Genomic DNA, 23,194 nt, shown 5'->3' on the forward strand with positions numbered 1-23,194 from the left:
CCAGAGTGGGCTACCAGGTACTTTTGAAGATATGACATTATTGATGTTATAGGTCATTAATTAACCAATCACAGCAGTCCTTTACAATTGCACATTCAGTAACTCACCAACAGAGGGAGTTCTTTTTTAATCTGTTTTCCCATTCACTGTGTTGGAGGTGCTCATTAAATGCGTCATCACTTAAAAATGAGCAGAGAGCCCACTCTGGAAATGTGATGTACTTGTAGAGCGGTGGTCATCAACCCGGGCGATCGACTGGTTGATCTCCAAGGAATTCCTGGTCGATCACCAAACATTTCTGTTTAAAAAAACAATGATAAAGCCTTGCGTACATATTTTTGCGGGGGTTTTGTGCTGTTGGTGGTAGGTGCACTTGATTCAGCAGCCCTAGCGCCGGGAAGGCAAAGTGTTTCCTTTTTGAACAATTTCCTTTGTCTGAAGGTAGAACTCTGCCTCCCTGGCAGGCCCAGAGAGCAAATCAAGTGCACCATATAGGCCTACCGCAGGCCAATCAGATAGCTCAGATCACCACGGCTGTACAGTTTCCTCAAGCCATAGACAGTAATAAGAAGCCTCGAACAATGTTAGAACCAAGACTTCAGAGAGACTCAAGGAATACAGCACAGAGCTGCTGTTTTTATGAGTAAGTTCATGTTTAAGTTTCTATTCAGACTGTCAACACTTTCATGAGCCATAAAATGTGCGTTCTCTCTACTTCCACTCAGGCTACAACCAGCACTGCGGCTGCACTGAATGAGTATAGCAAAGTGTTCTGATAAGACACTAATATAACAACGCAATCTTGTCTTTTTTTTAATATCAAGAAATATTTCACTTTCTCTGGTCACAGGAGTAACAACATGAATTGGTGCATGAGGCCTTACAGGAGGCATTTGAAGGTCTATAAAGAGGCCTTAGAGGAGGCATGTGAAGATCTATAAAGAGGCCTTACAGGAGGTATGCGAAGGTCTATAAAGAGGCCTTACAGGAGGCATGTGAAGGTCTATAAAGAGGCCTTACAGGAGGCATGTGAAGGTCTATAAAGTGGCCTTACAGGAGTTATTTGAAGGTCTATAAAGAGGCCTTACAGGAGGCATGTGAAGGTCTATTAAGAGGCCTTACAAGAGTCTTGTGAAGGTCTATTAAGAGGCCTTACAGAAGGCTTGTGAAGGTCTATAAAGAGGCCTTACAGGAGGCATGTGAAGGTCTATAAAGTGGCCTTACAGGAGTTATTTGAAGGTCTATAAAGAGGCCTTACAGGAGGCATGTGAAGGTCTATTAAGAGGCCTTACAAGAGTCTTGTGAAGGTCTATTAAGAGGCCTTACAGAAGGCTTGTGAAGGTCTATAAAGAGGCCTTACAGGAGGCATGTGAAGGTCTATAAAGAGGCCTTACAGGAGGCATGTGAAGGTCTATTAAGAGGCCTTACATAAGGCATGTGAAAGTCTATAAACAGCCTAAAATGTCCACATATGATTTTCACTGAAATAGCTGGTGGTAGAAATGTAAAAAGCATTTCAAACATCCTTCCTCCCAAAGAAGTTTCAATGTGAGAATTGGCAGAACAGTCTGAGATTCCCAAAATATTTTCTGGCTATTTTCCCGGCGTGGAATCGGCTAGATAAATACAGTAAGCGTTATTGGTAGAAAATACAATTTGAGAAAAATCAAATGTAACCCTTGCCAATACCTCCTCCCCTACTCACCCTATATACACCCCTCCTCTCCTCTCCTCTCTCCCCTCCTCTCTCGTATCTACACCCACTATCTTCTCCTCTACCTCTCTCCCCTCCTCTCTAGTATCTACACTCACTCTCTCCTCTCCTCTCCTCTCTCCCCTCCTCTCTTGTAGCTACACTCACTCTCTTCTTCTCTCCTCTCCTCTCTCCCCTACTCTCTCGTATCTACATTCACTCTCTTCTTCTCTCCCCTGCCCATCATCTCTCCATCTCCTCTCCCTCCCCAGGCTGCAACCATGACCCAGAGTGGAGGTGTGAACGTGCACAGCGCAGTGGCCGAGGATCGTCTGGAGGTGCTGCAGGTGTACCGTCTGCTGCAGTGCGTACGCGAGGGAGACACGCCCGCGATAGAGAAGATGGTGCGCCTGGGCGTGCCCAACCTCATCAACCTGACAGAGCCCAGCGAGGGAAACGCCGCCATGCACCTGGCCTCCGTGGCCAACGACACCGACATGGTGCGCTTCCTACTCTCACAGGTAGGCCCGGTGTCCAATCTACCAATCATCATTTAGCGTTATCAGGCCCGGTGTCCAATCTACCAATCATCATTTAGCGTTATCAGGCCCGGTGTCCAGTCTACCAATCATCATTTAGCGTTATCAGACCCGGTGTCCAATCTACCAATCATCATTTAGCGTTATCAGGCCCGGTGTCCAATCTACCAATCATCATTTAGCGTTATCAGGCCCGGTGTCCAATCTACCAATCATCATTTAGCGTTATCAGGCCCGGTGTCCAATCTACCAATCATCATTTAGCGTTATCAGGCCCGGTGTCCAATCTACCAATCATCATTTAGCGTTATCAGGCCCGGTGTCCAATCTACCAATCATCATTTAGCGTTATCAGGCCCGGTGTCCAGTCTACCAATCATCATTTAGCGTTATCAGGCCCGGTGTCCAATCTACCAATCATCATTTAGCGTTATCAGGCCCGGTGTCCAGTCTACCAATCATCATTTAGCGTTATCAGGCCCGGTGTCCAATCTACCAATCATCATTTAGCGTTATCAGGCCCGGTATCCAATCTACCAATCATCATTTAGCGTTATCAGGCCCGGTGTCCAATCTACCAATCATCATTTAGCGTTATCAGGCCCGGCGTCCAGTCTACCAATCATCATTTAGCGTTATCAGGCCCGGTGTCCAGTCTACCAATCATCATTTAGCGTTATCAGGCCCGGTGTCCAATCTACCAATCATCATTTAGCGTTATCAGGCTCGGTGTCCAGTCTACCAATCATCATTTAGCGTTATCAGGCCCGGTGTCCAGTCTACCAATCATCATTTAGCGTTATCAGGCCCAGTGTCCAGTCTACCAATCATCATTTAGCGTTATCAGGCCCGGTGTCCAATCTACCAATCATCATTTAGCGTTATCAGGCCCGGTGTCCAGTCTACCAATCATCATTTAGCGTTATCAGGCCCGGTGTCCAATCTACCAATCATCATTTAGCGTTATCAGGCCCGGTATCCAATCTACCAATCATCATTTAGCGTTATCAGGCCCGGTGTCCAATCTACCAATCATCATTTAGCGTTATCAGGCCCGGCGTCCAGTCTACCAATCATCATTTAGCGTTATCAGGCCCGGTGTCCAGTCTACCAATCATCATTTAGCGTTATCAGGCCCGGTGTCCAATCTACCAATCATCATTTAGCGTTATCAGGCTCGGTGTCCAGTCTACCAATCATCATTTAGCGTTATCAGGCCCGGTGTCCAGTCTACCAATCATCATTTAGCGTTATCAGGCCCGGTGTCCAGTCTACCAATCATCATTTAGCGTTATCAGGCCCGGTGTCCAGTCTACCAATCATCATTTAGCGTTATCAAAACCATCGCCTTCATCCAAAACTGGGTTTGTTGTCCTTTTAAATCCTGATACCAGTGTAGTTCCCCTATTTGTGATTACAGTACAACATCGACCAAGAGGTCTGGACCTTTGTGCCGCAGGTGGGCGTGCAGTCATACAGTCTCTGGTTCAAGCCCTGCTCTAGCTCATTCCCTGAACCGTTACAGTATCCATCGTCATATTTCCTGCTTGTTCTTTGGGCGGTTTAGACCAGGTTTTACTGTTAAGCACTTTTTCACAAATGTATTTGATAAAACCTTTATCTCTATTGATCTTCCCCACCGTTTCCTCCCAGGGTGCACACCCTAACATCCAGGACAAGAAGGGGCGTACGCCCGTCATCCTGGCAGCTCAGCTGGGCCATGACAACATGGTCGCCCTGCTGGCCAAGAATCACGCCAACATGGACGTGGTCGACACCGAGGGAAAAGGTAGGTAGGGAGAGGTTCTCTACCCTGCTCCCAGATCTGTTTGCACTGTCTTTCCGACTCCCGTGGTCGTTGTCTGTGACAGTGACTCCCGTGGTCGTTGTCTGTGACAGTGACTCCTGCGGTCGTTGTCTGTGACAGTGACTCCTGCGGTCGTTGTCTGTGACAGTGACTCCTGCGGTCGTTGTCTGTGACAGTGACTCCTGTGGTCGTTGTCTGTGACAGTGACTCCTGCGGTCGTTGTCTGTGACAGTGCCTCCTGTAGTTGTTGCCTGTGACAGTGACTCCCGTGGTCGTTGTCTGTGACAGTGACTCCCGTGGTCTTTGTCTGTGACAGTGACTCCCGTGGTCAAGCCAGAACAAACAGATGTGGGAGCAGGCTAAGGGATGTTGAAAATGATGGGCCAAACATCACCAGAGCCATATACTTAGAGGGTTGGGCCAACTTTCATATCGTTCTAATTCTAGACATTCAGTGGCATGGCGTTGTTTAAATATTCCTCATGTTATGTTAATGGACAGCTAACATGGCTGCCATATCATCATGTAAATGCATGATAATGAGGAAACTTCAATGTCCCATCTCTCTAAATACATGGCTCTGAACAACACCAACTGTAGAGGAGTTTTGTATCTGTTCTAACCCCCCCTATAACCCTAACCCTAACCCTAACCCTAACCTAACCTCACCTAACCCTAACCCCCCCTAACCCTAACCCTAACCTCACCTAACCCCCCTAACCCTAACCTCACCTAACCCTAAACCCTAACCCCTAACCCAACCCTAACCTCACCTAACCCTAACCCCCCCTAACCCTAACCTCACCTAACCCTAACCCTAACCCTAACCCTAACCCCCAACCCTAACCCTAACCTAACCCTAACCTCACCTAACCCTAACCCCCAACCCCAACCCTAACCCCCCCTAACCCTAACCCCCAATCCTAACCCTAACCCCCCCTAACCCTAACCCCCAACCCTAACCCTAACCTCACCTAACCCTAACCCCCAACCCTAACCCTAACCCCCCCTAACCCTAACCCCCAACCCTAACCCCCCCTAACCCTAACCCTAACCCTATTATAGCCCAATACCGAACCTAATTCCAACCCCAGCCTCAAATGTAGGTCTAATTAGGACCCCAAGCCTAACCCCTTGGCTCACCCTAACTATAAGCCTAAACCTAAGCTTAAAACCTAATTTTAATTCTGACTATAACCCTAACCCTAACTCTGACCTTAACCTCATCCTTAACCGTAGCAGTCCCCACCCTAGCTCTAACCTTAACCCCGATCCTAAATTTAACCTCAGCCCTGACAATAACCTCAGATCTAATCCTGACCCTAAATATAATCCTAATTTTAACCCCACTTTAACAAGCCCTAATCCCAGGGCAATTTTTTCCTAACCCTAATCCTAAACCCTAACTCTAACCCTAACCTTAACCCTATAAACCTACACCTAATCCTAAAACCTAATTCTGACTACAACCCTAACCCTAACCTCACCTAACCCTAACCCTAACCCCCAACCCTAACCTCACCTAACCCTAACCCCCAACCCTAACCCTAACCTAACCCTAACCTCACCTAACCCTAACCTCACCTAACCCTAACCCCCCCTAACCCTAACCCCCAATCCTAACCCTAACCCCCCTAACCCTAACCTCACCTAACCCTAACCCCCAACCCTAACGCTAACCCCCAACCCTAACCCTAACCCCCAACCCTAACCCCCCCTTACCCTAACCCCCAACCCTAACCCTAAACCCCCCTAACCCTAACCCTATTATAGCCCAATACCGAACCTAATTCCAACCCCAGCCTCAAATGTAGGTCTAATTAGGACCCCAAACCTAACCCCTTGGCTCACCCTAACTATAAGCCTAAACCTAAGCTTAAAACCTAATTTTAATTCTGACTATAACCCTAACCCTAACTCTGACCTCAACCTCACCCTTAACCGTAGCAATCCCCACCCTAGCTCTAACCTTAACCCCGATCCTAAATTTAACCTCAGCCCTGACAATAACCTCAGATCTAATCCTGACCCTAAATATAATCCTAATTTTAACCCCACTTTAACAAGCCCTAATCCCAGGGCAATTTTTTCCTAACCGTAATCCTAAACCCTAACTCAAACCCTAACCTTAACCCTATAAACCTAAACCTAATCCTAAAACCTAATTTTGACTATAACCCTGACCCTAACCCTGACCTTAACCTCACCCTTAACCGCAGCAATCCCCACCCTAGCTCTAACCTTAACCCCGATCCTGAATTTAACCTCAGCCCTGACAATAACCTCAGATCTAATCCTGACCCTGAACATAATCCTGAGCTTAACCCCACCTCAAACTCTAATCCCTAATCCTGAACCTTGACCTAGATTCTGACTTGAATTCGAACCCAAGCCTTTTAAACTAACCCTAACCTTAAACCTAACCCCTTGGGCTCAAAACGTGGACATAAGGAATCCCTTCAGGCCTGATAGAGATTAACCAGCCTAACCCTAAACCGGATTCTTAAACTTGAACTCGGGCTCCATAAAGAGGCATCCTGAAGAGCCTGGGAATTAGGGAGCAGGGGTCGATGCATTGCCTGGGGGTTTATCCTCATGGAGGAAAAGGTTAATTTAATTTGCTTTCCTTCCGGTATGAACCATAACCCCTGCTCTTGGGGAATACCTCCTAATTTCCCGTAGAACAATTATGTATCCTTAGGAGCAATAGAATTAGAGAACAGGCACCCGTGTATTTGGTCCTCTTGAAGGGCAATTTTCTCCTAAACCTAACCCTAACCTCACCTAATCCTAACCCCCCCCTAACCCTAACCCACCTGACCCCCCCTAACCCCAACCCACCTGACCCTAACCCCCAACCCTAACCCTAACCTCACCTAACCCTAACCCCCAACCGTAACCCTAACCTCACCTAACCCTAACCCCCAACTCTAACCCTAACCCCCCCTAACCCTAACCCCAAACCCTAACCCTAACCCCCCCTAACCCTAACCCCCAACCCTAACCCTAACCCCCCCTAACCCTAACCCTAACCCCCAACCCTAACCCTAACCTCACCTAATCCTAACCCCCCCTAACCCTAACCCTAACCCACCTGACCCTAACCCCCCCAACCCTAACCCTAACCCACCTAACCCCCCCTAACCCCAACCCACTTGACCCTAACCCCCAACCCCAACCCTAACCTCACCTAACCCTAACCCCCCTTAACCCTAACCCACCTGACCCTAACCCCCAACCCTAACCTAACCCTAACCCCCCCTAACCCTAACCACTAACCCCCAACCCTAACCCACCTAACCCTAACCTCCCCTAACCCCCCCAACCCTAACCTCCTAACCCTAACCCACCTAACCCTAACCCCCCTAACCCTAACCACTAACCCCCAACCCTAACCCACCTAACCCTAACCCCCCTAACCTACCTACCCCTAACCCCCCCTAACCCTAACCCCCAACCCACCTAACCCACCTAACCTTAACCCCCCCTAACCCTAACATCTTAACCCTAACAGACAAGACGTTTCTCTCCAGGCACACTGTTCTACTGCATCTCTCCCACCAAGCGTCACATGCGCTGCCTGCAGGTGGCGCTCAACAGCAAGGCCAACGTCAACAACGTGTCCACAGCCGGGACGCCCGTCTTTCTGCTGGCCTGCGAGCGCGCCCACGACTGTGAGAACATGTGCATCAGCATCCTGGAAAGAGGGGCTGACCCCAACGCCACCAACGAGGTAATCACAAGACAACCGCGCTGGACAGGACGCAATTGGCTATGACATCATCAGACATCAAATCACATGTTATTTGTCACATGTGCCGAATACTCTGTAAATGAGGCGTTTGGTCTTGATAAAATTAAGAGTGTTCTTTTTGTACTTTACTTCAATCCTTTCTTGTAATGATTATAAAATAGTGACAACCGAGATCTCCGCTCTCTTCCTAATACTCCGCCCTTCATTGCCTTCGTCTCCTTCACTTTGTCATTAACATTAGCCTGTTGTTGGCTCTCCTCTCCCCCCTCCAGGCGTCTGGTCGTTCGGCTCTGATGGAGGCAGCCAGGGCGGGAGCGGTAGACCTGGTCAGGGCCATCCTCCAGAAAGGGGGAAACCCCAACGCTGTGGACAAGAAGAGGATACACACTGCCCACCTCGCTGCAGAGGGGGGCTTCTTTGAGGTACTACAGAGGTGCTGGTTAACAAAAGGATACCTTAGTAATCAGGTTTAAAACCAGGTTCTTCAACATACGGTGCATTCCGAAAGTATTCAGACCCCTTGTTACGTTAGAGCCTTATTCTAAAATGGATGACATAGTTTTTTCCCCCCTCATCAATCTACACACAATACCCCATAATGACCAAGCAAAAAATGTTTTGGGAATTTGTTGCAAATTTAATCAAATAAAAAAACTGAAATACCACATTTACTCTACTCTGTTGACGCACCTTTGGCAGCGATTACAGCCTTGACTCTTCTTGGGTATGACGCTACAAGCTTAGCACACCTGTATTTGGGGAGTTTCTCCAATTTTTCTCTGTAGATCCTCTCAAGCCCTGTCAGGTTGGATGGGGAGTGTCCCTGCACAGCTATTTCCAGGTCTCTCCAGAGATGTTAGATTGGATTCAAGTCTAGGCTCTGGCTGGGCCACTCAAGGACCTTCAGAGACTTGTCCCGAAGCTACTCCTGCGTTGTCTTGGCTGTGTGCTTAGGGTCATTGTCCTGTTGGAAGGTGAACCTTCGCCCCAGTCTGAGGTCCTGAGCAGGTTTTCATCAAGGATCTCTCTGTACTTTGCTCCGTTCATCTTTCCCTCGATGCTGACTAGTCTCCCAGTCCCTGCCGCTGAAAAACATCCCCACAGCATGATTCTGCCACCACCATGCTTCACCGTAGGTCTGGTGCCAAGTTTCCTCCAGACATGACGCTTGGCATTCAGGCCAAAGAGTTCAATCTTGGTTTCATCAGACCAGAGAATCGTGTTTCTCATGGTCTGAGAGTTATTTTACGTGCCTTTTGGCAAACTCCAAGCGGGGCTGTCATTTGCTGTCACTGAGGAGTCTGAACACTCTACCATAAAGGCCTGATTGGTAGAGTGCAGCAGAGATGGTTGTCCTTCTGGAAGGTTCTCCCATCTCCACAGAGGAACTCTGAAGCTCTGTCAGAGTGACCATCGGGTTCTGACCAAGGTCCTTCTCCCCTGATTTCTCAGTTTGGCCGGGTGGCCAGCTCTCGGAAGAGTCTTGGTGGTTCCAAACGTCTTCCATTTAAGAATTATGGAGGCCACTGTGTTCTTGGGGACCTTCAATGCTGCAGACGTTTTTTGGTACCCTTCCCCAGATCTGTACCTCGACACAAACCTGTCTCGGAGCTCTACTGGAATTCCTTCAACCTCATGTGTTGGTTTTTGCTCTGACATGCACCATCAACTGTGAGACCTTATATAGACAGGTGTGTGCCTTTCAAAATCATGTCCAATTACATTTACCACAGGTGGATTCCAATCAAGTTGTAGAATCATCTCAAGGATGATCAATGGAAACAGGATTAACCTGAGCTCAATTTCAAGTCTCAAATTGTCTGAATATTTATGTAAAGAAGGGCATTTCTGTTTTTTATTTTAAATACATTTGCAAAACTTTCTAAACCTGTTTTCACTTTGTCATTTATAGGTTATTATTTGTAGATTGATGAGGAAATGTGTTTATTTAATCAATTTTAGAACAAGGCTGTAAAGGTAACAAAATGTAGGAAAAAGGGGTCTGAATAGTTTCCGAAAGCACTGCACTAAACTGTTATGTGAAGTGTTCTGGCTACATGACGAACACAGGCTGGAATCATGTTTCAGAAAGGCTGTATTTCATAATGGCCCATTTATTTTCAAAGGGGGAAATAAATAATAAATAAACGATAAATGTATTGTTTGTATAATGTGACAGGGTGGCGATAGACGGACCCTGTAGCGTTAGACAGACCCTATACTTGCCATGATGATTAATTATGCATTTAATTTGTCAAACGTTATTTTGTTTTGCATTTTGTGCACACAGGCTTACAGAAATAGTGTCTCATAAGCCCATGTGGGCTAGGCACCAATTGGTGTATGACACTGAAATAAAAATGAATAGGTTTGCAAAGGGAGGGTACAGTGCCTTGCGAAAGTATTCGGCCCCCTTGAACTTTGCGACCTTTTGCCACATTTCAGGCTTCAAACATAAAGATATAAAACTGTATTTTTTTGTGAAGAATCAACAACAAGTGGGACACAATCATGAAGTGGAACGACATTTATTGGATATTTCAAACTTTTTTAACAAATCAAAAAACTGAAAAATTGGGCGTGCAAAATGATTCAGCCCCTTTACTTTCAGTGCAGCAAACTCTCTCCAGAAGTTCAGTGATGATCTCTGAATGATCCAATGTTGACCTAAATGACTAATGATGATAAATACAATCCACCTGTGTGTAATCAAGTCTCTGTATAAATGCACCTGCACTGTGATAGTCTAAGAGGTTTGTTAAAAGCGCAGAGAGCATCATGAAGAACAAGGAACACACCAGGCAGGTCCGAGATACTGTTGTGAAGAAGTTTAAAGCCAGATTTGGATACAAAAAGATTTCCCAAGCTTTAAACATCCCAAGGAGCACTGTGCAAGCGATAATATTGAAATGGAAGGAGTATCAAACCACTGCAAATCTACCAAGACCTGGCCATCCCTCTAAACGTTCAGCTCATACAAGGAGAAGACTGATCAGAAATGCAGCCAAGAGGCCCATGATCACTCTGGATGAACTGCAGAGATCTACAGCTGAGGTGGGAGACTTTGTCCATAGGAAAACAATCAGTTGTATATTGCACAAATCTGGCCTTTATGGAAGAGTGGCAAGAAGAAAGCCATTTCTTAAAGATATCCATAAAAAGTGTTGTTTAAAGTTTGCCACAAGCCACCTGGGAGACACACCAAACATGTGGAAGAAGGTGCTCTGGTCAGATGAAACCAAAATTGAACATTTTGGCAACAATGCAAAACGTTATGTTTGGCGTAAAAGCAACACAGCTGAACACACCATCCCCACTGTCAAACATGGTGGTGGCAGCATCATGGTTTGGGCCTGCTTTTCTTCAGCAGGGACAGGGAAGATGGTTAAAATTGATGGGAAGATGGATGGAGCCAAATACAGGACAATTCTGGAAGAAAACCTGATGGAGTCTGCGAAAGACCTGAGACTGGGACGGAGATTTGTCTTCCAACAAGACAATGATCCAAAACATAAAGCAAAATCTACAATGGAATGGTTCAAAAATAAACATATCCAGGTGTTAGAATGGCCAAGTCAAAGTCCAGAACTGAATCCAATCGAGAATCTGTGGAAAGAACTGAAAACTGCTGTTCACAAATGCTCTCCATCCAACCTCACTGAGCTCGAGCTGTTTTGCAAGGAGGAATGGGAAAAAATGTCAGTCTCTCGATGTGCAAAACTGATAGAGACATACCCCAAGCGACTTACAGCTGTAATCGCAGCAAAAGGTGGCGCTACAAAGTATTAACTTAAGGGGGCTGAATAATTTTGCACGCCCAATTTTTCAGTTTTTGATTTGTTAAAAAAGTTTGAAATATCCAATAAATGTCGTTCCACTTGTTGTTGATTCTTCACAAAAAAATACAGTTTTATATCTTTATGTTTGAAGCCTGAAATGTGGCAAAAGGTCGCAAAGTTCAAGGGGGCCGAATACTTTCGCAAGGCACTGTATATTACTGGAAACTTTCTAGTTTTACCAGTAAACTACCAGAATTTTGGTAACTTTCAAGTTTTTGGAGAGCAAACTGGTGGCAGTTGTGAAAAACGTCAATAGTTGGAAGAGTTGTAAAGTTAATTAAAAATGATTCCATTGTTGATTAGCTGTTTTTTTTTATTAACTAGGCTATCTTCTCTTGAACCATATGGTCTATCCATCCACTAGAAACTCATGTACTGTATGGACACATATACAGTACCAGTCAAAAGTTTGGACACACCTACTTATTCAAGGGTTTTTCTTGATTTTTACTATTTTCTACATTGTAGAATAATAGTGAAGACATCAAACCTATTAAATAACACAAAAAAGTGTTCAACAAATCAAAATATATTTGAGATTCTTCAAATAGCCACCCTTTGCCTTGATGACAGCTTTGCACGTTCTTGGCATTCTCTCAACCAGCTTCATGAGGTAGTCACCTGGAAGACGGTTCAATTAACAGGTGTGCCTTGTTAAAAGTTAATTTGTGGGATTTCTTTCCTTTGTAATGCGTTTGAGCCAATCATTTGTGTTGTGACAAGGTAGGGCTGGTATACAGAAGATAGCCCTATTTGGTAAAAGACCAAGTCCATATTATGGCAAGAACAGCTCAAATAAGCAAAGAGAAATGACAATCCATCATTACTTTAAGACATGGTCAGTCAATCTGGAACATTTCAAGAACTTGAAAGGTTCTTCCAGTGCAGTCGAAAAAAACATAAAGTGCTGTGAAGAAACTGGCTCTCATGAGGACCACCACAGGACAGGAAGACCCAGAGTTATCTCTGCTGTAGAGGATAAGTTCATTAGAGTTACCTGGCTCTCATGAGGACCACCACAGGACAGGAAGACCCAGAGTTACCTCTGCTGCAGAGGATAAGTTCATTAGAGTTACCTGGCTCTCATGAGGACCACCACAGGACAGGAAGACCCAGAGTTACCTCTGTTGCAGAGGATAAGTTCATTAGAGTTAACTGGCTCTCACGAGGACCACCACAGGACAGGAAGACCCAGAGTTACCTCTGTTGCAGAGGATAAGTTCATTAGAGTTAACTGGCTCTCATGAGGACCACCACAGGACAGGAAGACCCAGAGTTATCTCTGCTGTAGAGGATAAGTTCATTAGAGTTACCTGGCTCTCATGAGGACCACCACAGGACAGGAAGACCCAGAGTTACCTCTGTTGCAGAGGATAAGTTCATTAGAGTTAACTGGCTCTCACGAGGACCACCACAGGAAAGGGAGACCCAGAGTTACCTCTGCTGCAGAGGATAAGTTCATTAGAGTTACCTGGCTCTTATGAAGACCACCACGGGACAGGAAGACCCAGAGTTACCTCTGCTGCAGAGGATACGTTCATTAGAGTTACCTGGCTCTCATGAGGACCACCACAGGACAGGAAGACCCAGAGTTACCTCTGCTGCAGAGGATAAGTTCATTAGAGTTACCTGGCCCTCATGAGGACCACCACAGGACAGGAAGACCCAGAGTTACCTCTGCTGCAGAGGATAAGTTCATTGGAGTTACCTGCACCTCAAATTGCATCCCAAATAAATGCTTCACAGAGTTAATGAAACAGACACATCTCAACATCAACTGTTCAGAGGAGACTGCGTGAATCAGGCCTTCATTTTTGTATTTTTTTTATTTGACCTTTGTTTAAACAGGTAGGCAAGTTGAGAACAAGTTCTCATTTACAATTGTGACCTGGCCAAGATAAAGCAAAGCAGTTTGACACATACAACAACACAGAGTTACACATGCAGTAAAACAAACATACAGTCAATAATACAGTACAAAAACAAGTCTATATACAATGTGAGCAAATGAGGTGAGATAAGGGAGATAAAGGCAATAAAAAGGCCATGGTGGCGAAGTAAATAAAATATAGCAATTAGAAGAACAAGAATGGTAGATTTGCAGTAGATGAATGTGCAAAGTAGAAATACTGGGGTGCAAAGGAGCAAAATAAATAAATATATACAGTAAATAAATTCATGGTCGAATTTCTGCAAAGAAACCACTACTAAAGGACACCAATAATAAGAAGAGACTTGCTTGGGCCAAGAAACATGAGCAATGGACATTAAACAGGTGGAAATCTGTTCTCTGGTCTGATGAGTCCAAATTTGAGATTGTTGGTTCCAACCGCCTTGTCTTTGTGAGACGCAGAGCAGGTGAACGGATGATCTCGGCATGTGTGGTTCCCACCGTGAAGCATGGAGGAGGAGGTGTGATGGTGTGGGGGTGCTAAAATATTGTGATTTTTTTAAAACACTTTTTTGGTTACTACATGATTCTATATGTGTTATTTAATAGTTTTTAATGTATTTACTATTATTCTACAATGTAGAAAATAGTAAAAATTATTTTTAAAAACTTGAATGATTAGGTGTGTCCAAACTTTTGACTGGTACTGTACACAAAAATTAATACTATATAGGAATATATATATTTTTAAGTTATTCAAGTGTACATTACCAATGTTACCGCACATTGCCATAGATTACCTGTTAATTACCAAAATTACCGTAACTTTGGTAAATTACTGCTAGCTTTGCAACCCTAAAAATAAATGGAATCAAATTGATAGATTAGGTCTAATTCTCTTTTCCCTTCCAGGTGATAGTGGTGCTGTCTGCTTACTCTGCAGACTTGAGTGTGACTGCCATGGACGGAAACACCCCCTTGCACTTGGCTGCAGCTGGAGGCTTCACTGAGTGCTGCAGGTTCCTGGCTCAGAGAGGTGGGGAACCTGACTGACTGGGCAGAGAGCCCACGGGTTGTGCAGGCTTTGGTTCCAGCCCAGCACTGCTAGCACACTGAAATTCAATAAATCAGTCAACTGCTCATGAAGACATTGATTGGCCGAATCTGATGTTTTAGTGATGGGATGGGTTTTAGTGACGGAACAAAAAGCCTGCACACCCTGTACCTCTCTAGGACCACGGGTGTTGACCTCTCTTTCATCCACAGAAGATTAGAAAGTCTCTAACCCAGCACCATATATACTGTAGCTAAAGTCAAGCAACTCTAACCCAGCACCATATATACTGTAGCTAAAGTCAAGCAACTCTAATCCCAGCACCATATATACTGTAGCTAAAGTCAAGCAACTCTAATCCCAGCACCATATATACTGTAGCTAAAGTCAAGCAACTCTAATCCCAGCACCATATATACTGTAGCTAAAGTCAAGCAACTCTAATCCCAGCACCATATATACTGTAGCTAAAGTCAAGCAACTCTAATCCCAGCACCATATATACTGTAGCTAAAGTCAAGCAACTCTAATCCCAGCACCATATATACTGTAGCTAAAGTCAAGCAACTCTAATCCCAGCACCATATATACTGTAGCTAAAGTCAAGCAACTCTAATCCCAGCACCATATATACTGTAGCTAAAGTCAAGCAACTCTAATCCCAGCACCATATATACTGTAGCTAAAGTCAATCAACTCTAATCCCAGCACCATATATACTGTAGATAAAGCCAGCCAACTCTTACCTGTAGATTACATTTAAAAATTCAAATTGCCTCCTGTGTCAACCCCAGGCTGCAACGCCAAGCTGAAGAATACCGAGGGTTTCATCCCCAGTCAGATTGCCAAGAACAACAACCAGAAGCCAGCCATGAAGGAGCTGAAGAAGGCAGAGCGTCTGGAGGTGAAGTTCTCCAAACCGGGCGCCGTCAATCCCAATGAGCTGTGGGCGCTCACGCTGCACGACTGGTCCTGCGAGCACGAGGCGTCGCTTCGCACCGCCATGGAGATCGCTGAGGAGGCTGTGGGTCCCATGGAGACGGTTACCCGGGAGACGTTTGTGGCGGTGTTGCAGGATCACCGGGCGCCAGTGGATGACGAGAACCTCCAGAAGGTCATTCTAGAACTGATTGTCATTCTAGAATGTATAGAGCTGATGTTTAACTGTATGTGTTTGATATCTGATCTGTGGGACGTTGGGTTGTGTTCTTGTTTTTGGCTTTAATGGACAACCCTCATGGGCAAAGCAGTACAGTTTTACATTGCGCTCTTATTCTGCAGTATGTCCTGATCTATAGCTTCATGGATGCCAGAAGAAAAACACTTGAATTAAAATGAATTGTTGTGATTATTTCTATCCAGGTGATTCTGGAGCACGACAAGAAGCGCGAGGGACTGATCAACGTGACTGATTTCTTCAAAGGGGTGCGCTACCTCCAAAAAGCCTTTACCCTTCCCTCCTACGAGCCCAAGAAGAAGAAAGCTGGGAAAGGGGGGAAGGGGAAAAAGAAAGGTAAGTTCGTCCTCCCCATGCCCATTTGCATTGTCCCTCCGGAGCTCATCTTCCGGCGCGAGGACGGCGGGCCGCCAAACTTCATGGTGGAGAGCTACCAGCAGTTCACCGACACCAAGCGGTTCGACCGCGACCACCCGCCGGGCCACCCCATCGAAGACGACTCAGCGTGGTACGTGGACGAGCCGGAGAAAATCTATATCAACATCAACTACTGTGTGAAGACGGGGGACCTGGAGTCTCTGAGCCTGGCCTTCAGTCAGGGGGTCCCTGTGGATGTGAAGGACTGCTACTATAAGACGCCCCTGATGACGGCCTGCGGGAGCGGGAACTACGAGGTGGCCAAGTTCCTCATCAGCCTGGGGTGAGCATTGAGCGTTATACCACGGTTGTGGTCAATTCCATTTAAATTCCAGTCAATTTAGAAAGTTAACCAAATACCAATTCCAAATATTCCTAATTGAAAAGCATGAAAAAATGATTGGAATTGCAATTTGAATTGAACATGGAATTGACCCCAATCCTGGTGAACAATGAGCATTATACAGCCCTCATTTTCAGTGCTGATGCTGGTTTATTCAGTAGTGATCAGGTCTCAGTGCTGATGCTGGTTTATTCAGTAGTGATCAGGTCTCAGTGCTGATGCTGGTTTATTCAGTAGTGATCAGGTCTCAGTGCTGATGCTGGTTTATTCAGTAGTGATCAGGTCTCAGTGCTGATGCTGGTTTAATCAGTAGTGATCAGGTCTCAGTGCTGATGCTGGTTTATTCAGTAGTGATCAGGTCTCAGTGCTGATGCTGGTTTATTCAGTAGTGATCAGGTCTCAGTGCTGATGCTGGTTTATTCAGTAGTGATCAGGTCTCATTGCTGATGCTGGTTTATTCAGTAGTGATCAGGTCTCAGTGCTGATGCTGGTTTATTCAGTAGTGATCAGGTCTCAGTGCTGATGCTGGTTTATTCAGTAGTGATCAGGTCTCAGTGCTGATGCTGGTTTATTCAGTAGTGATCAGGTCTCAGTGCTGATGCTGGTTTATTCAGTAGTGATCAGGTCTCAGTGCTGATGCTGGTTTATTCAGTAGTGATCAGGTCTCATTGCTGATGCTGGTTTATTCAGTAGTGATCAGGTCTCAGTGCTGATGCTGGTTTATTCAGTAGTGATCAGTTTAGTTTTTTTTGATCATTAGTCAATGAGCCAGCTCTGGACCACAAGGGGGTTTCACTTATCAAGTCTATTGATCCCTATTTTGAGTGAATCTTATTCGATACTTGCCGATGCATCTTCGGTCAGTGATCAGGTTAATGGCCATTAATCAGGTATATGGATCTGCTACAGTGCTGACGTGACCGCGTGCGACCAGTTCAGCTGGACACCGCTGCACCACGCCTCCCATGCAGGCCAGGTGGACATCGTGGACCTCCTGGTGCATTCTGGGTCAGTGGTGGACGCCGTGGCCATGAATGGAGCCACGCCCCTCATGAGGGCCATCGAGAGCTGCAGACCGTGCTGTGTGGACTACCTCATCAAGGCCGGAGCCAAGGTGCAGGCAGAGAACAAGAAAGGTACTACTATTCATACTCTGTACACTCTGCACCGGTTTGAGTGTGTCAAGAACTGAAACGCTGCTGGGTTTTTTTCACGCTCAACAGTTTCCTGTTTGTATGAAGAATGGTCCATCACCCAAAGGACATCCAGCCAATTTGACACAACTGTGGGAAGCATTAGAGTCAACATGGGGCCAGCATCCCTGTGGAACGCTTTCGACACCTTGTAGAGTCAACATGGGGCCAGCATCCCTGTGGAACGCTTTCGACACCTTGTAGAGTCCATGTCCTCAATATTAGAAAGGTGTTCCTAATTTTTTGTCCACTCAGTGTATCGGGAAAAGGGTGGCACGTTCATGTTATCAATAGTCCAGCAGACGGCCCTGTTTCCCTTGATGTGATGTATTCCTCCACTCCCCTCCAGCCCTCCCACCTCCTCCCCCCATCCCTCTCCACCCCTTCCACCTCCCCCTCAACCTCTTCCAGCCCAGCTCACAGTCTCTGGCTCCTCACTCACGCGTGAAATTAAAATGTGATACGATAACAGGTCTATCATCCCCAAAATCCCTGTAGCAACTGTGGACAGGTGGAGAGAAAGGTGCAGGATAGAGGACTACTATTATGTATGAAAGGTCCAGAGTAGAGGACTACTGTTATGTATGAAAGGTGCAGGATAGAGGACTACTGTTATGTATGAAAGGTGCAGGATAGAGGACTACTGTTATGTTTGAAAGGTGCAGGATAGAGGACTACTGTTATGTATGAAAGGTCCAGAGTAGAGGACTACTGTTATGTATGAAAGGTGCAGGATAGAGGACTACTGTTATGTATGAAAGGTCCAGAGTAGAGGACTACTGTTATGTATGAAAGGTGCAGGATAGAGGACTACTGTTATGTATGAAAGGTGCAGGATAGAGGACTACTGTTATGTATGAAAGGTGCAGGATAGAGGACTACTGTTATGTATGAAAGGTCCAGAGTAGAGGACTACTGTTATGTTATCTATGCTATTTCTTGTCCACATTGATTTCCAATTATTACCTCCATGTGTATTTGTGTATCACTGGTTTAGATTTTAATATACACTACCGTTCAAAAGTTTGGTGTCTCTTAGAAATGTCCTTGTTTTTGAAGGAAAGTCATTTTTTTGTCCATTTTTAAAATAACATCAAATTGATCAGAAATACAGTGTAGACATTGTTAATGTTGTAAATGACTATTGTAGCTGGAAATGGTTGATATTTAATGGAATATCTACATAGGCATACAGAGGCCCATTATCAGCAACCATCACTCCTGTGTTAGCTAATCCAAGTTTAACATTTTAAAAGGCCAAAAAGGCCCTTTTGCAATTATGTTAGCACAGTTGAAAACTGTTGTTCTGATTAAAGAAGCAATAAAACTGGCCTTCTTTAGACTACGTGAGTATCTGGAGCATCAGCATTTGTGGGTTCGATTACAGGCTCAAAATGGCCATAAACAAATAACTTTCTTCTTGAAACTCATCAGTCTATTCTTGTTCTGAGAAATGAAGGCTATTCCATGTGAGAAATTGCCAAGAAACTGAAGATCTCATACAACACTGTGTACTACTCCCTTCACAGAACAGTGTAAAATGGCTCTAACCAGAATATATTTTTCCAAGATAATCCATCCACCTGATAGGTGTGGTATATCAATAAGCTAATTAAACAGCATGATCATTACACAGGTTAATGTGCTGGGAACAATGAAAGGCTCCTCTAAAATGTGCAGTTTTGTCACCCAACACAATTCCACACAACACAATGACTGAGCGTGCAATTGGCATGCTGACTGCAGGAATGTCCACCAGAGCTGTTGCCAGTGAATGGAATGTAAATTTCTCTACCATAAGCCGCCTCCAACATTGTTTTAAAAAATTTGGCAGTACGTCCAACCAGCCTCACAACCTCAGACCACATGTAACCACGCCAGCCAAGGACCTCCACATCCGGCTTCTTTATCCGCGGGATCGTCTGAGACCAGCCACCCGGACAGCTGAAGAAACAGAGGAGTATTTCTGTCTGTAAAAAGGCCCTTTTCTGGAGAAAAACTCGGTCTGATTGGCTGGGCCAGGCTCTCTGTGCCCCTGCCCAGTCATGTGAAATCAATAGATTAGGGCCTAATGAATGTATTTCAATTGACTGTTTTCCTTAGATGAACGAACTGTAACTTTGCAAAATCTTAGAAATGGTTGCATGTTACATTCATATTTTTGTTCAGTATAATAATATAGGCCATTTAGCCAATGCTTTTATCATTGCTTTTATCACTCTGTCAACTGAGCTCTGTAAGACCACCGTGTATCTAGAGCATGTGTAACTGCTTTAGCTACTGTTATGTTACTCGGGAAGGTACAGAATAGGGTTCTAATTAAAACGCTATGGGTCTCATTTCAGAGCAGAATTGCCTGGACATTGCCAGAGCATATGGAGACATCAGGATAACTGATCTGGTCCAGGCTAAGTTTGACAGCCTCCCCAAGTCCAAGGAGGGGAAGGGGAAGGGAGGAGGCAAACCTGTGGCCAAGCTAGCCAGTCTAGCTGCTCCTAAGGTAAATAACTACCTGGTTGTGGGGTTATGTTATTTCCTCACCATGGTTACAAACATACACATAGTGCAGACTAGTTTTATGTGTCTTGTATATACACTGAGTGGACAAAACATTAGGAACACCTGCTCTCTCCATGACATAGACTGACCAGGTGAATCCAGGTGAAAGCTATGATCCCTTATTGATGTCACTTGTTAAATCCACTTCAGTCAGTTTAGATGAAGGGGAGGAGACAGGTTCTAGCGAGATTTTTTGAGACATGGATTGTGTTAATATGTGCTATTCAGAGGGTGAATGGGCAAGACAAAATATTTCAGTGCTTTCGAATGGGGTATGGTAGTAGGTGCCAGGTGCACCGGATTGAGTGTGTCAAGAACTGCAACGCTGCTGAGTATTTCACGCTCGGCAGTTTCCCTGTGTGTATCAATAATGGTCCAGCACCCAAAGGACATCCAGCCGACTGGACACAACTGTGGGGAAAGATTGGAGACAACATGGACCAGCATCCCTGTGGAACTCTTTAGACACCTTGTTGAGTCCATGCCCCCGATGAATTGAGGCTGTTCTGAGGAAAGGGGGGGTGCAACTCAATATCAGGATGATGTTCCTTATGTATGGTAAACTCAGTGTGTTTTTTTAAAATGTATGACATATGCTTCAATATGTATGTTATTTGCTATGTGTGTTATGTGTAGTGTTTGATTTGATGGGTGGATCTGCCTGTGTAACGTTTGTGTGCATGTGTGTGTGTTTCCGTCTATCCGTCTCCATCCAGTCTGACTCTGTGTCTGCGACCTCCTCTGAGACGACGGTGAGGAAGGTTTCTCTGAAGGACAACATCATCTTCCTCAACACCCAGATCACCAGCGGAGCCACCAACCGCCTCGACATCAGCTTTGTGCCAAAAACAGTAGGTTCTCACTTCTCCGCTTCCTCCGTGACAGAAGGCACCTGATCTAGCCAATGACCTCATCCTTTGATTAGCCTGTTGTTTTGTTCTCAACTTGTTTTTTCTATGGAGGCACTCTTAGGTGGCTATTACATAACGTCAATTTCTTTCTCCCTCCTCCCCTTTGTCTCGCTCTGCTGCCCCTCCTCCCCCCTCTTTGTCTCGCTCTGCTGTCCCTCCCCTCCCTCTTTGTCTCGCTCTGCTGCCCCTCTCCCCCCTCTTTGTCTCTGCTGCCCCTCTCCACCCTCTTTGTCTCGCTCTGCTGCCCCTCTCCCCCTCTTTGTCTCTGCTGCCCCTCTCCCCCCTCTTTGTCTCTGCTGCCCCTCTCCACCCTCTTTGTCTCTGCTGCCCCTCTCCCCCTCTTTGTCTCTGCTGCCCCTCTCCCCCTCTTTGTCTCTGCTGCCCCTCTCCCCCTCTTTGTCTCTGCTGCACCTCTCCCCCCTCTTTGTCTCTGCTGCCCCATTCCCCCCTCTTTGTCTCGCTCTGCTGTCCCTCTCCCCCCTCTGTGTTTCGCTCTGCTGCCCCTCTCCCCCTCTTTGTCTCGCTCTGCTGCCCCTCTCCCCACTCTGTGTTTCACTCTGCTGCCCCTCTCCCCCCTCTTTGTCTCGCTCTGCTGCCCCTTTCCCCCCTCTGTGTTTCGCTCTGCTGCCCCTCTCCCCCCTCTTTGTCTCTGCTGCCCCTCTCCCCCTCTTTGTCTCTGCTGCCCCTCCCCCTCTTTGTTTCTCTCTGCTGCCCCTCCCCCTCTTTGTTTCTCTCTGCTGCCCCTCCCCCCCTCTTTGTTTCTCTCTGCTGCCCCTCCTCCCAACCTTGTCTCGCTCTGCTGCCCCTCTCCCCCCTTTGTCTCGCTCTGATGCCCCTCTCCGCCAACGTTGTCTCGCTCTGCTGCCCCTCTCCCACCCCACCCTCTTTGTCTCACTCTGCTGCCCCTCTCCCCCAACATTGTCTCGCTCTGCTGCCCCTCTCCCAACCCACCCTCTTTGTCTCACTCTGCTGTCCTCCCCCTTTGTTTCACTCTGCTGCCCCTCCCACCCCCCTCTCTCTTTTTTTCTCACTCTAACATCTCTTCTCTCTATTTCTCTACCAATCTTTCCTTCTCTCTTTCTCCCCTTCTCTAATTCTCTCTCTCTCTCGCTCTCTCTCTCTCCCTCCTCACTCCCTTGTCAGGTGTGGGGTAAGCAGCTGACCAGCAGCCAGCTGATTGAGAGGAAGGAGGAGAGGAGAGACCGTCTGTCCTACGAGGTGGACTTTGAGGACTTCATGATGCCTTTCAACCAGAACATCAGGCAGAAGGCCCAGGAACTGGGAGGCCTCAACAACTGACACAGACAGGGTGTCCCAAATGGACACCCTTTTCCTATTATATAGTGCACTACATTTGACCAGTGCCCATAGGGCACAAACATAGTGTTTGTCAACATAGTGCAGTATATGAGGAATAGGGTGCCATTTCAGATGCATGCAGAAAGAGACAAAAATAAACCATATGTCCAGTCAGTTTTGATTCAACTAGCAGTTTTTATAATGCCAGCATGCTATCATATTGTTACTGAAATACAGGTCACATATGCCATATTGTAGCATTGTAACATAACGATAGACACCATAGTTCTTAGTACATCACAGGAGGTCGGTGGCACCTTAATTGGGGGAGGACGGGCTTGTGGTAATGACTGGAGCGGAATCAGTGGAATGGGATCAAATACATCAAACACGTGGTTTCATTCCATTCGCTCTGTTCCAGACATTATTATGAGCCATCCTCTCCTCAGCAGCCTCCTGTGCTCTATATGTTTTAATTAAAGTTAATAGTAGTTGATAGGAGTTGATAGTATAGGAGTTGATAGTATAGGAGTTGATAGGAGTTAATAGTATAGGAGTTGATAGGAGTTAATAGTATAGGAGTTGATAGGAGTTAATAGTATATGAGTTTATAGTAGTTGGTAGTATAGGACTTAATAGATAAGTAGTTGATAGGAGCTAATAGTATAGAAGTTGATAGGAGTTAATAGTATAGTAGTTGATAGGAGCGAATAGTATA

The 23,194-nt window shown here is 45.8% G+C and overlaps 1 protein-coding gene across 1 annotated transcript; it reads left to right on the top strand.

Moving 5' to 3' along the window:
• The first annotated feature begins 1,848 nt into the window (after positions 1-1,848).
• ankef1b (ankyrin repeat and EF-hand domain containing 1b) lies at positions 1,849-22,650 on the top strand. The gene is made up of 11 exons (XM_036955269.2): positions 1,849-2,214; positions 3,886-4,021; positions 7,573-7,772; positions 8,066-8,215; positions 14,436-14,559; positions 15,372-15,691; positions 15,940-16,454; positions 17,424-17,650; positions 20,053-20,207; positions 20,983-21,117; positions 22,321-22,650. Exons 1-11 carry the CDS (start codon positions 1,975-1,977, stop codon positions 22,474-22,476), a joined length of 2,358 nt encoding a protein of 785 aa, XP_036811164.1. The 5' UTR covers positions 1,849-1,974; the 3' UTR covers positions 22,477-22,650.
• Positions 22,651-23,194: the final 544 nt, after the last annotated feature.

This window comes from Oncorhynchus mykiss, chromosome 19 (genome assembly GCF_057628025.1).
Source record: "Oncorhynchus mykiss isolate SJ-2025 chromosome 19, ASM5762802v1, whole genome shotgun sequence".
Lineage (NCBI taxonomy): Eukaryota > Metazoa > Chordata > Actinopteri > Salmoniformes > Salmonidae > Oncorhynchus > Oncorhynchus mykiss.

Coding starts and splice junctions, on each gene's coding strand:
- ankef1b (XM_036955269.2), top strand. CDS start 1,975: ATGACCCAGAGTGGAGGTGTGAACGTGCACAGCGCAGTGGCCGAGGAT. Junction 7,773..8,065: donor ACCCCAACGCCACCAACGAG/GTAATCACAAGA, acceptor TCCCCCCTCCAG/GCGTCTGGTCGTTCGGCTCT. Junction 16,455..17,423: donor AAGTTCCTCATCAGCCTGGG/GTGAGCATTGAG, acceptor GATCTGCTACAG/TGCTGACGTGACCGCGTGCG.